We start from the raw sequence: 12,969 nt of genomic DNA, 5'->3' as shown, positions 1-12,969 counted from the left end.
AGTTATTCTTTCTTTTAAAGGAAATGGGGGTGGGCTTTGATCCACTTATGTGTGTGTGGGTCACGAGACAATATTTCAACACTCTTTGGGTGCCGCCACATGTTTGACTAGCACCTTAAGGTGCCCGGGCCCCCATGGCTTTAGGGCAAAGTTGCTCATGGGAATTGAACCTTGTCCAACCCTAAAACTAAAGGATATGGGGGTGGGTTTTGATCCACTTATGTGTGCATGGGTCACAAGACTATTTAAATTAATCTCTCTAGGTGCAAAGGATTTGATTCAATTTATTGGTTATTGAATTATCGATTAGGTACACTATTTAGGGTTTAAATTATGGTTTTCAGGAAACAGATAAAAATTTGGATAGATATTTGCAGGATTTTTGAAAAGCTAGGATTCAGATACAATAGGAAAATGCCATGTACAAAAGCTATAATAATATTTTTAAAAATTTAAAACCATATTCAAAGTGAAAAATCAAACCATTCATGAATCACAAATTTATAAATCTCTATACTGAAATCATGATGGTCATCTCATATAAAAAGGATAATAGTAGGTACAAAATTGAGTGTCTCATCATAGAATACTCTGCTAGTATGATAGTGTCCAATAGGCCTAACTATATACTTTGAAATGGGTCTACATTCTCACCATCTGCGTATTCCAACTCTACATCTTGACTAGATGAGGGGGGCAAAGAATGTTGGAAGCTGTAGCGGAGGAATAGACTGGCGTTGTAACATTCTTAAGTAGGTTGAGGCGAGTCATGGCATTAAGTGTCATGTTTAAATTAGAGATCTCATGCTTTACATTCCACAGCCTCCTCATACCCTTCTTAACCTTTGGATTAGAATGTGATATGCTTCACCTAATGGATGAAACCGTATGTAGTCCAATTCAATGTTTTAAAACTCAGCGTCCTCAGAATCAGTCAAGGGTCAATTCAGACTTGGACTTGGACTTGGATCGACTGAGACAAATCTGATTTCAATGATTCTGTTTACTTAAGAAATACAGAAAAATTTATGTATTTTAATGAAAAAATATATTTAAAAATTGAAATATTCCAAACGATTATAGAGACAAAATATGCAAAATAACTACAGTTGTATATACCTTATAAGGGTGAATATATCAAAATGGCACTGAGTGCAATACATATCAGCAACAAAATACATATTTGATGAGGCTTTATTACTCTAAATGGCCTCAGGAGTCCAAAAAATATGCTACAAGATACTGAAGTTTAGTGTAGGACATAATACATAATACATAATGCATATCATTGATTAACATGATCAACCATCAAGCTCATCACCATTGCTAGAAATGGGATCCTCAGCAGGAGCTACAAAATCATCCTTTGGCTTAGAGTCTTTATTCTCCTCAGGGACATTTGCAACTGCAGTGGTTGTATTAGTGCTAGCATTAGCATGAGTCTCCTACTAGTGAGTATGGATCCAAACCAATCTCCCCCAACTACAAGAAAATTAGGATCAAACTCAATAAGAGAGGTGTGAGGATAATAGAGGGGCAGGGGGCTCTCCTTATAGTTTTGGTTTAGGATTTAGGATGCATTAGCTTTTAGGCAAAATTTAAAAAAAATTCAAGTTTTTTACTTATAGACTATGGCAGTTGGGTGTAGCAATGCTAGCAAGTGACTTAGTTGAGTAATGATAGTCTTGGTTAAGCTATACGAGTTTGGTGCTGAACTGACGGAGTCAAGGTTGACTCGACTACTTCAGTACCAAACTGGTCTTCCGAGCTGTGTCAAGCATCAAGTTGATATGGCAAGAGGTTATGTTGAGTGAGTTGACCGATTATGTGTCAACTTAGACTGAGTATGAAAACATTGCTTCAATTCCTCTTAGATGACGAGGAACTGACAACCACTGGTAATAACCTTGTAGCTAGAGTTGAGAGATGAATACTATCCCCACAATGGTAGCCCTACAAAGTAATAGGATCCATGTACCCTTGTTCATCTATGGCTAGTGGATCCAAAAAGTTATTAATGGATTGTACAAATGCTCCAAATTTCTCATGTATGTCCATTGCAATTCTCACATCCTTATAGATCTTCTTCAAAGCTATCTTATATCCTTGTACCATTTCAAAATCTTTGTTTGGAGTTGGTCTACCTAGTAGAGACAATTTTGGAATGATGATATTTGGGGTGTAGTGCATGGGCCAAAAGGTGTCAAATGCCCTTTTTATGTGTGGAAGTCAAAGCAGGTTTCAACTACTTACAAGTTTTGGATAGTCAAATCTCAAATTAGAAATCATATACAATTAAATTATGAAAATTAACAGAGTACCTTGAGTAGCTGCAATTTTGAGAAACCTTGATATATAACAAGGAGTGCATTTTTCTCACTTCATGGAAGCTTATTCTAGAGGTGAAATTTGTTGATTTGTGAACAATAGCTCAATAAACAAAATATCTAAAACAAAAGAATGACCTAGAACTCTACTGTGTGTGCATGTAATGTAAATTGTGTATTTGAAATTGTAACACAAAATTATGCATGATAAAAATGAATACGTAGCTATTGCAATCATTTCATTTTGATCTTGGATCTGAGTCCTTCCTTTGTAATTTTGTATTATATAATAATGTTTTTTTAAACAAAGTCGGTTACTAGATTTCTGTTCCAAAAAAAAGAAAAGGACGGAGACATGCTCCCATTACATCAAGCCAAACTGGGAGCTCTTCCCCTTTTGTTTCTGAGGTTACTAATTGCACTATCCTTACAAATACTTACATACTGATTCAACAACAATTTACACCTACATAACATAAAAAAATAGTAGCGGAAAGACTTTGCAGAAAAGAGAAGAATGAGGCATTTACAATTAATTTTTGTTGACTGAGAGTTCCTGATGGCATTGCTACTTTGAACGTTAGATTTTTCTCCTGTCTGATTAATAAGTAAGCTCTTTAGATAATTGATCGTTTCCTCCAAATGCCTGCACTTTTGTTTTAGCGTAGACATTTCTTTCCTTTGCTCTTCCATTTGTCTCTTTAGGAAGGAATTCTTAGATTTTGCTTCAAATTTGTAGTCTTTGACCGTTTCTCTGACCTGCTCAATCATGAATTTGTTAGCTTGATAGACTGCACAGTTTTCGCACTTTGGAACATTTGCAAGCAGGTTCCGTTCCATTTTTCTTAAAGGAAGAAGGCGATCAATCCAACAGAGAATAGAAGGGGAAAGAAGAAACAGAGAGAAGAAACAAAAGCAACCTCTAGATAGTCCCGCGAAGACCCACAACGGCCAGAGAGAGGGAAACTGTGCTCCGAAAGCAGAAGCCACAAGAGCTGCGCGAAAGATAGAGAATTTGGGAGGCTGGGCCACCAAAGCTGCGCAGTGGTGAGGGCAATAGGAGTTGCACGAAGGCAAAATGTTTGAAGCTGCCTCTAGAGCAGCGCGAAGGCGGGGGCCACTAGAGCTGTGCAAAGGCAATAGGATTTGGAAAACAACCACCAGAGTTGCGCGAAGGAGAGAGGTGAGGCTAAAACAAAGAAGATAAGCTCAATCCCCAAAGGGGCGCAACGACATATACAGGAAAAAGGATTACAACTTTTGAGACAGAGGGGAAAGAAAGGGAGGGCGATGATGGCAGAGATAAAATAAGACGAGCGGAGGGGGAGAATATATTGCTGCACAACTTGCCACATCAGGGAAGAGAACATTAGCATTTCACAGGAAGCTTGAGTAGCTGCAGTTTGCTTGATAGCTGTAGACTGACTATCCTGTCTGTTCTTGGGATTTCCTGATCTTCTGAGATCTAACCATTCGAGCTGAAGTGATTGTTGCCCACCTTGATGTTCTCTCTTTGATTGCTATTCTCTGCACATTGAGGCAAGAGATCCTATGGAATCGGTTTCTGAGCAATTGCATTATCAATTCTAGATTCTCCCATAGGACAATTGACAACCAGATTCACCTGCGTGTCGGCGCTACGGTTATTTTCTCTAAGGATATGCTTGAAGGTGACTTCACTCAGAAATTGCAAACTTTTTCCCACCCTTTTGTTATTTGTCTCAAGGCGTTGTTCTTGGGGCTTTTGCTTTCCACCATCAATTGGGTTAGTATTGAAGAGTCCCCCATTATGACCAGATTCTTCATAATTTGTTGCCTTAAGATTTTCGTTCCCAAGGCGTGGCCATATGCTTCTCCCCCGTTGTTGGATAGTTCTCGTAATACCCATTCACAAGTAATAGGATTTTTCCCTCCTGGGTCAAAAAGGATACCTCTCGCTCCAGCTTTGCCTGGGTTGGACTTAGAAGCACCATCAAACAGTAAGCAGGGTCTATTTAAATTTTCTGTCCATGTTTTGAACTCCTCTTTTTTAATTCTGATTTTCCAGTTCTGCATGCTATTAGGAGATTTGTTGATGTGTATTTTTTGTTGCTTGCTCATCGCGAATTCAACCCAGACTCTTTCCTCGTGCTGCATGTGTTTGACATCTATTGCTTTAACTCCTTTAGAGTTGATGAATTCAGATGACATGCTCCAAGTTTTAGCCAGGATTGTTCTGGTATTTGGGGTGCGATCTTTAAAGATCCTTTGGTTTCTTGCTAACCAAATTTGCCAGCACATAAATGAGGGCAAACTCAACCAATATCTTTTTACTGTTTCTTTATTTTTGAAGGAATATGGATATTTTTCCCCAGGTTGATAGAAGTTCATGTAAAGGCAACAATTGTAGAATACTAACCTCCAAGGGACTAACAGGCCCTTTCCAGCAGGCCCTAGCAAAGGGTCATCTTGAAAAAAGATGCTGAATATTTTCTTCACTTCCTTGACACATAGCACAACGTGATGGGCCTTCATATCCTTTCTTTTAAGATTATCAACGGTTAGTATTTTGCCTTTGAGCAATGTCCACATGAAAACTTTGATTTTTGGCATTGTTTCAATTTTCCATGCCTCCCTCCAGCGATCCCAATCTCGATTTCCATGCTGATGTAAAGTAGCATATCCAGATTTGACTAAGAAATCCCCTCCATCAGGATCCCATTGAAGGGAATCTTTTGAGTCTAGACTTAGTGGAGCAGCCCCCTTAAGATGTGAGATTAGGGACTTCCACTGAGGGACCAAGCCATGAAGGAGGTTCAAAATCCTCCAATCTTCGCATTCTCCATCTCTCCAAAGAGATAGGTAATCCAGAGTAATGATTCCTTTTGTTCTCATCCATCTTCTCAGATCTTGAAGATTTTCTTGGCAGGCTATAGGCTGATTTCCCATTATATTATCTTTCCATATTTTGATGAGTTTACCGTTACCAGGGATCTTAGAAGAGTTTTCTTTGATGAGGGAAACAATTTTTTTAATCATATTCCAAACTTGGGAGTAGGGCCTGATTGGACAACCTTTTCTCAATAAGAGGGCTCTATTTGCTTCCACTCGCTGCTCTCTCCTGTTATAAATCTCCATGTTATTTTTGCTTCTAGAGCTAAGTTCATTATCCCTGGGAGTTTTATTGCCAACCTACCTTTCTCATATGGCAGAGTTACTTCGTCCCATTTCACAAGGTTGTGCTTCTTTGTCTCCACTTTTCCTCCTTGCCATAGGAAACCCTTGATTACTAGGTCAATTTGTTTGTGTATACTTGCCGGGGCTAGTATTGCTGCATATTGGTAAACTGGTAGAGCTGTGAGTAGGGCCTCTATTAGTACCACCCTTCCTGCCATATTGAGCTAGATCATACCCCAATTTTTCACTTTTTGTTTCATTTTCTCAATGTACTTATTCCATATTTCGGTCTTCAAATTTTCTTTTGAGATCGGGAGTCCAAGATATTGGAAATGGCTCCATTTTTCTTGAAATGGGATTTCCAGAATTTCTGAGATTTTTTGGAGAGTGCGAGGGTGTGTTCCATCCAAAGATTCTGCATTTATGATTATTTAGTAGTCCTCCAGAGGCTTCCAAAAAACTGTTTAGTACCTTTTTGATTCTTCTTGCCATTATGCAGGAGGCCCCTCCCATGACCAAGGTGTCATCTGCAAATAGGGAGTGGTTTATGCTTTTAACTTTAGGAGAGATTGAGAATCCTGTGATAGTCCTATCTTGTCTACATTTCTCAAGGCTTCTGCTCAGTGAGTCTGCCATTATAATATATAAGAAAGGAGAGAGAGGACAACCTTGGCGAAGCCCCCTTAAGCTTTGAAAATATTCACTTGGTCTTCCATTGACCAATAGTGCAATCCAAGGACCCACAATACAGGCTTTTATTATATCTATTGCATTTTTTGAGAAACCAAATCTATGTAGGACAACAACAAGAAAAGCCAGGTTGACCCTATCAAACGCATTAGCCATGTTGAGCTTGACAATCATTCCTTTTTCTTTTTTCATAAGGCTAGAGTGCAAAGCTTTCTGCACTATTAGAATGTTGTCAAGGATTTGTCTTTTTGGGACAAATCCTCCTTGGTTTTCTGATATTATTTATGGAAGCAATACTTTTATTCTGTTTGCTAGAATTTTTGTTGTGATTTTGTAGGAGGAGTTACACAGAGAAATGGGCCTGAATCTACTAAAGGAGTTAGCATTTGACTCTTTTGGAACAAGGGCAAGGAAGGAAGAGTTTGTGAATCCTCCAACCTTGAATTTCTGAAAAGCATTTCTGATCATTCTTATCAAATCATTTTTTAATAATGATCCAGTTGTTTTTATAGAGGGAAATAGGGAACCCATCCAGCCCTGGGGCCTTATCTAGATGCAAATCGCAAACAACAGCTGCAACTTCCTTTTTCTTCAACTGCTCTTGTGAGTTCATTGTTATTTGATGCTGGGGATGATGATAGATTTGTATAGTATCTGTAAGCATCCTTTATTTCCTCTGGACCTCTGACTTCTTTGTCTTTGTTATCTTTCATGCTGTCTATTTGGTTTTGATTTCTTCTTATCTTGGCCGCATTATGGAAGAACGTTATGTTCTTGTCTCCTGCTTTGAGCCATAGACTTCGCGATTTTAGCCGCCACTCTTCTTCTTCCTTTCTGTTTTGTCTATACATCTCCCAATATGGTTGTTTTTCCTGCCATATGCTCTCCTGCAATTCCTCTTGCTGCTCTTTTTCCACTTGGATTCTATTAATTTTTTTTTCTTCTTCTCTTTTTATTTTTCATTTATTTATTATTATTATTATTATTATTATTTTTTTATTTTCTGCTATTTCTAGCTTTCTTTTTTTTTTCTAGTTGGTTAATCCTTGCCTAATATTTTAGCTTTCTCCTTAGGGCTTTTAATTTATTTCTCAAACATAGCTAGGAGAGCCAGTAATTGGTTTTGTCCATACTTTAGCAATAATTTTTTTAACTTCTTCATTGTCGTTCCAAGTGGAGCTGTATCTGAAAGGAACTAGGCCAAGATTTTCTAACTTCCAAAGGGTGAGAGACACTAGTTTGTGATCTGATGCTATATTGTGGATGATTTGGATTTTATCTCACTGAAGGCATTGGCAACTTTGTCTATCCAACCTTTCGTCTATGTTATTTTTCCTAATTCTTTTGTTGCTCCATGTATACTTTCCATTGCTAGGAGGTATGTCCATTAATTTGCATGCTTCCATAATAGATTCTAACATTTCCCTATATGGATCAACATTGTATATTCCCTTGAATTTCTCCTCTGCGCTCAATACTAGATTGAGATCTCCTCCTATGATTATGCCTCTAATTTGGTCCTGCATAAGATAATTTTTTAAGGTGGACCAGCAGACTTCCTTATCCCTGTAATGGTTTGGGGCATAAATATTTATAATACATTATTTCTCTTTTGTTTTGTTTGTTTTCCAACTCTGTTTTTACCCAATGAAACTCTTTTTTGCTGAACGAGCTCCCAATTTTCAGTTTTCTATAGTGTGCATATTCCTCTTGAGGCTTCGGTCGTTGGAATTGAGGTTCCTTGATAATTTTTTGTTTTTTTGTTTTCGTTTGTCTTTGTCACCTAAATCATAAAGATATCTGGTTTCTCTGAAGTTATTAAATCTTTCATTATCTTAATTTTTGGCATACTTTCCATTCCTCTGAAATTATAGGAGACTATACTCATTATCACTTGATGTTATGGGTAGAGGGACCTTTCCCTCTGTTAGGGTGGGCGACTTTCTCCTTATTTTTTTCCAAGAAAGTATCTAGAGGTTGTTAGGTGCCTAGAGCTATTTCCTTTGCCGCAACTTCATCTCTAATTTCTCTATTGGTTTTTCTGCTTGCCCTTTTAGGGTGGTCGATAGAGGAGAGGAGCTCTTTGGATAGGGTACGAGTGATTATTCAGTCGAAGGAGGAGGGGAGAGGGCTTTGGGAGGGGATAGGCGAGGAAGGGGAGGGGTTAGAGGGGAAGGGTAGAAGAGGGGGGGAGGGGAAGGGAAGAAGAGGGTCCGCACGAGAGCCAAAGGGATTAGAGACCAAAAGATCTGATAAGGGGGGAGGGATAGAAGACGGAGGGAGGGGGGCAAAGGGAGAAGGGGGGGGGGTTCTTTAGATGAAATAGGCCTGGAAGGAGAGGATGAGGGGGAGAGGGACGGGGGAGGGAGAATGGAAACTGAAGAGGGTTTGGGTTTGGTTGTTGACTTTTTCTTCTTGACCTGCTCCCATTTTGGTTCCTAGTTTTCTATTTCTTCTGTTTCCTGATTTTTAGTACATCTATTTGCAAAATGACCATATTCATGACATACCTTGCATTTGAACAGAATTTGTTCGTAGTCTAGCTGTTGAATGTGAACCCAACTATCCACTTTGATCTTGACTGCTTCCAGAAGTCCTTTCCCCAGATCTACTTCTACACATATTCTCGCGTAGGCATGCATGTTTTCCTTTGGCTCACTTTTGTCGATATATTTCCCCACAACATTTCCTATTGCTTTAACAGATTCATCTCCCCAACAATGTAGAGGAAGATGGGGAAGCCTCACCCATACTGGCACTGCATTTGGCATGCCCAACTTTGGATCGAAGTCCAGAGTCCATTTGCTAAGATAAAGCTGTCTTGAATCCATGAAATATGGCCTGTTTCTGAAGATTAAATCTCTATCCTCTTTCGTTTCAAAGTGGAAGGTAAAATATCCTCTTCCACAAAATCTGATGGAGATTTTCCCCATGATAGATGAGGCCCAGTTTCTTTCTACCCATTTGAGGACCGAACGGGGAGAGGGCTAGAGACCAGTAAACTGACCCACCAAACCTCTTTCAGAGAGGAACAGAGCTGTGTGGCGAGGAAGGGAGGGAGGAAGGATTATTTCAAGTATTTCATCGATTTTCTTAACAAACTTTGATATGGATGGTCTGGGACAAGACGGTCCCAAGGAGGAGATCAAAGAGGCAAAGGCTTCCATATTTTCTCCCAGCTGAGCTGAAGCTTTGGCAAATGAGATAGGGATCAATGCACCCATAGGAGGAGGCTCCGCATGATCCATCGTGTACCAGTTGAGGGCAGCAAGCCCCGGGAGCAGGAGGCCCCGGGAGCCGAAGGAAAAGGTCGCGCTCAAAGATTGAATTCGTCAAGGCGGGAGTAGAGCGCGCACGGTCTGTTTTTTTACTCTAATGCATACATAACTCTACTAGTGTCGTTTACTCCCAGCCACTCATAATGCTTTTTCACTCCCACATGAGGTGATCAAATGCTATATAATAATGTTTTTTAGTATTTGAATAATAGATTGGTTTTGTTCTGACCCTCCTTTTTTAATGGATTTTTTTTACATAATCAATATGGTTAGGCTTGATTGCATACTGGTTCAGTTTCCAGAGATTCCTTCCATTGTCCAGAAAGAATTCAGGCTTCCGGGATATCATTATCACCTCAATCTTTTGCAATATTATGGCCTTGACCAAAATCTTACCTGAATTATACAGATTTTTAATGTTTAAACTTTAAAGCAGGTTCCAAATGGGATTCGAGTATTGCCTTATTCTGGTTGTGATTTGATATGTTATTTAGGTGATACCTCCTGATGCAAACAGAGCACTGTTCTCAACACATTCTTTCAAGATTATTTTTAAAGAAGGTGGCTGTGGGACTTTTATACCTCAGTTCTTTGCTGTTCTCCGTTCAGCTAGGATGTATCAGCAAATGCTATCTTCTTCTGCTGATGTGTCAGCTAGAGCTGATCCTCTGCATGTTGGTGAACCTCCAGCTGAGACAATCAATCGGGCGTAAGTACATTTCTCTTCGTAATTTTTTTTGTGATATATGCATGGCGTATGTGATAATAACTAGGAAACAGTTGAGTTGGAAAGTACATGTTAGCTTCTTGCTATTTGACATTATTATTTTATCATCGTAAGTGGCAGACTGAATTATCATCTTGCTATATGCTCTGAGATTTTGTTATCTGCAGATTTCCTTTCCATACAAGGAATTGTTTCTTGTGCATTTCATGTCCAATGCTTTCTTCTCTGTGTATATAAGACCTTTATATGTAGATGCTTGCAGTAACAAACAGAACCTTATTTTAAGATTTTCCTAGCATTGTGACTAAAAATTGAAAAACGGTCTTTAGGTAGAATCCTCTTTTGGATACTGTGCACATTTGCAATGTCATGATGGTGCATCAATCAAGGTATAATGGTAATAAATTTCAAATATAATCTGACAGCATACGTATGCATATTTCTGTTGGTTTGATGCCTTTATAAGAGGCAATTAGTATTATGTCTATACTACATTGTACAAAACTGCATTTGTATGTAGGCATGAGTGATGTGAGGCCGTGGAGATGATGTGGTTATTCTGGGAAAGGTATGCCAATTGGCCCCTAGATTGGACATTTGCGTTCAATGACATTTAATTATAACTTATGTGGCAAGATGTAGTAAAATTTCAAAGATATAAGTGAGAATCCATCATGAAAAATTCCAATATAAATCCTTAAACATCAAGGATATCCAAGACAGTCACCATGAACAACTCAGTAATATAGAGATAAGAACCCCTGAGGTAGGGTAACACTGTCAAATATTCATTATGGAAGGAATCACTCCAAAGGCCATGCTTGCTATAAGACAATACAATTCAAAATATATCCAATACAATGATACTTGTGTATTTATACTTTTTCATAAGTATTCCTGTAAGCCTTATGCCAAATACCACTTGTTATTATATTTTTTTTTTAATTACAAAGTGGGCCTGTTCCATTATTATGGTCACATTATATTCATTATCCCCTTGGTTATGTCACTAGGCACCCCATATTATCCTCCCTAGGTACATTACATTCTATCCGTACCATGCACGATCTCCACGCTATAGCCTTGATCTTGATCCCTGTTTATTGGGATCCATGTCTTCATTGTGCTGCTCTGATATCTCTGTGTATTACTTTTATTCTTCTATGTGCCTCCATACAAATTGCCTCCATGTAAGTTTGTTGACACTCATACCCTTGCTTGCTTTGATCATTGTTGTTTCTTTGAGTGGTGTGGGTGGCGTGATATAGCAACCTTAGCTATTGGATCTCATTTCTTTGACTCTTATACTTTTGGTTCATTAGCTTCTTTGTTTTTATTCCCTTCGTGGGGCTTCCCTTTGAGTGTCTCTGTAGGTTCTTTTAGCTCAAGCTCTAACTCTTATTTGATTCTTCTTTTTCATTTTTATGCCTTCCCATTGTCTTTTCTTCAAGTGCTTCCATAATCTCTTCTTTTGATTCAATTGTGGATTCTTCATTTGATATGTCATTAAGCACTGCTATTATTTTCTTTCTAGGGATTTCTTCATTTGGCCCCTTAGACCCTTCTTGGTTACTGAGATATATATCCTTCAGTGTGATTTTCTTTTTCTTGTACCAAAACTTCAAAAACTTCTTTTGCTTATTAATACTAACTATACCGAGTCAATCCAAGGATATCCCAAAACAATATCCACATCATCCATATCTATCGCATAAAATTTGAATGCAACACATATTAATCCATGGAAACCTCTAAATACTTGAAACTTCGATCATTTTCACCCTCAACCTATGTATTTTGCAATGTTCCACCAAGACTCCGGTGCGGGGAGACGCGGGTGCGGGGAGACGCACAGGGGGGACGTGTGGGAGTACCCTCAAATTTTAGGGAAATTTCGGGGTGCGGGGAGTCGTCGAGGTATATATATATATATATATATATATATATATAAAATTCAAGTTGATATTCATTGTTCATTGTTCAATAATGAAAGCATAAAAATATTAAATAGACAATTGAAATTTGAGTCATTGATCCATCCTCATCATTCATTTTAATACATACATCATTCATATGACATACTCAAGTGACAAGTCTCATTATTGAATTAATTATTATTCATACATACCATGAGATTCGAAAAACAAAAATAAAAATCAATAATAAAATATTCAAATACATTGATCGATAACTCATTCAAATCAGCATTGCATGGAAATGGAAATGACTTTGGGCTGAAATGAAGTGAGCTTTTAACTTTAAGTTTTGCCTTTCATGTCTTTTAGGTTTAGGCTTTTAAGTTTTAGTTATTTAGTTTTAATTTTAATTTTTTTTTAGACTTTTAAGTTTTAGTTATTTAGTTTTAATTTTAGTTAAAAAAAAAATTAATGGTTTTGATTTTTGAATTTTTTATTTTTTATTTTTTTATTTTTAAGTCTTATTAGACAAATTTAAAGGGGGATGCCCAGGGGCACCCTTTTTGGGGAGTCTAGACTCCCACACTGAAGGGGGACGCCCAGAAGCACCCTTTTTGGGGAGTCTAGACTCCCACACTAAAGGGGGACGCCCAGAAGCACCCTTTTTGGGGAGTCGTGGGGAGTCGAGACTCCCACACTGGGGAAACGCACCCCCTTGCGTCTCCCCAAGACTCCCCAAAAAGGGTGCGTGGGGAAACGCACCCCCAAGAGACTCCCCGTCCCGGGTGCGTGGGGTGCGAGGGGTGCGCGCACCCAACCCTGGGGGACGCGTCCCCGTGGAACACTGGTATTTTGGCTATGTTTTGTGGGAACTT

The 12,969-nt window shown here is 38.6% G+C and overlaps 1 protein-coding gene across 1 annotated transcript in view; it reads left to right on the top strand.

Moving 5' to 3' along the window:
- Nucleotides 1-12,969, top strand: part of LOC149201220 (classical AGP protein) — a 156,379-nt gene that overhangs the window by 98,717 nt on the left and 44,693 nt on the right. The window contains exon 4 of the mRNA XM_089402890.1: nucleotides 9,946-10,160. Within this exon, the coding sequence (XP_089259016.1) occupies nucleotides 9,946-10,160 (215 nt within the window). The remainder of the gene's footprint in view (nucleotides 1-9,945; nucleotides 10,161-12,969) is intronic.

This window comes from Pinus tabuliformis, chromosome 2_1 (genome assembly GCF_031772625.1).
Source record: "Pinus tabuliformis cultivar Carrire ecotype Pingquan chromosome 2_1, CPIR1, whole genome shotgun sequence".
Lineage (NCBI taxonomy): Eukaryota > Viridiplantae > Streptophyta > Pinopsida > Pinales > Pinaceae > Pinus > Pinus tabuliformis.
The sequence above is the reverse complement of the archived record's forward strand: the minus strand, read 5'-3'. Positions and strand labels throughout refer to the sequence as shown.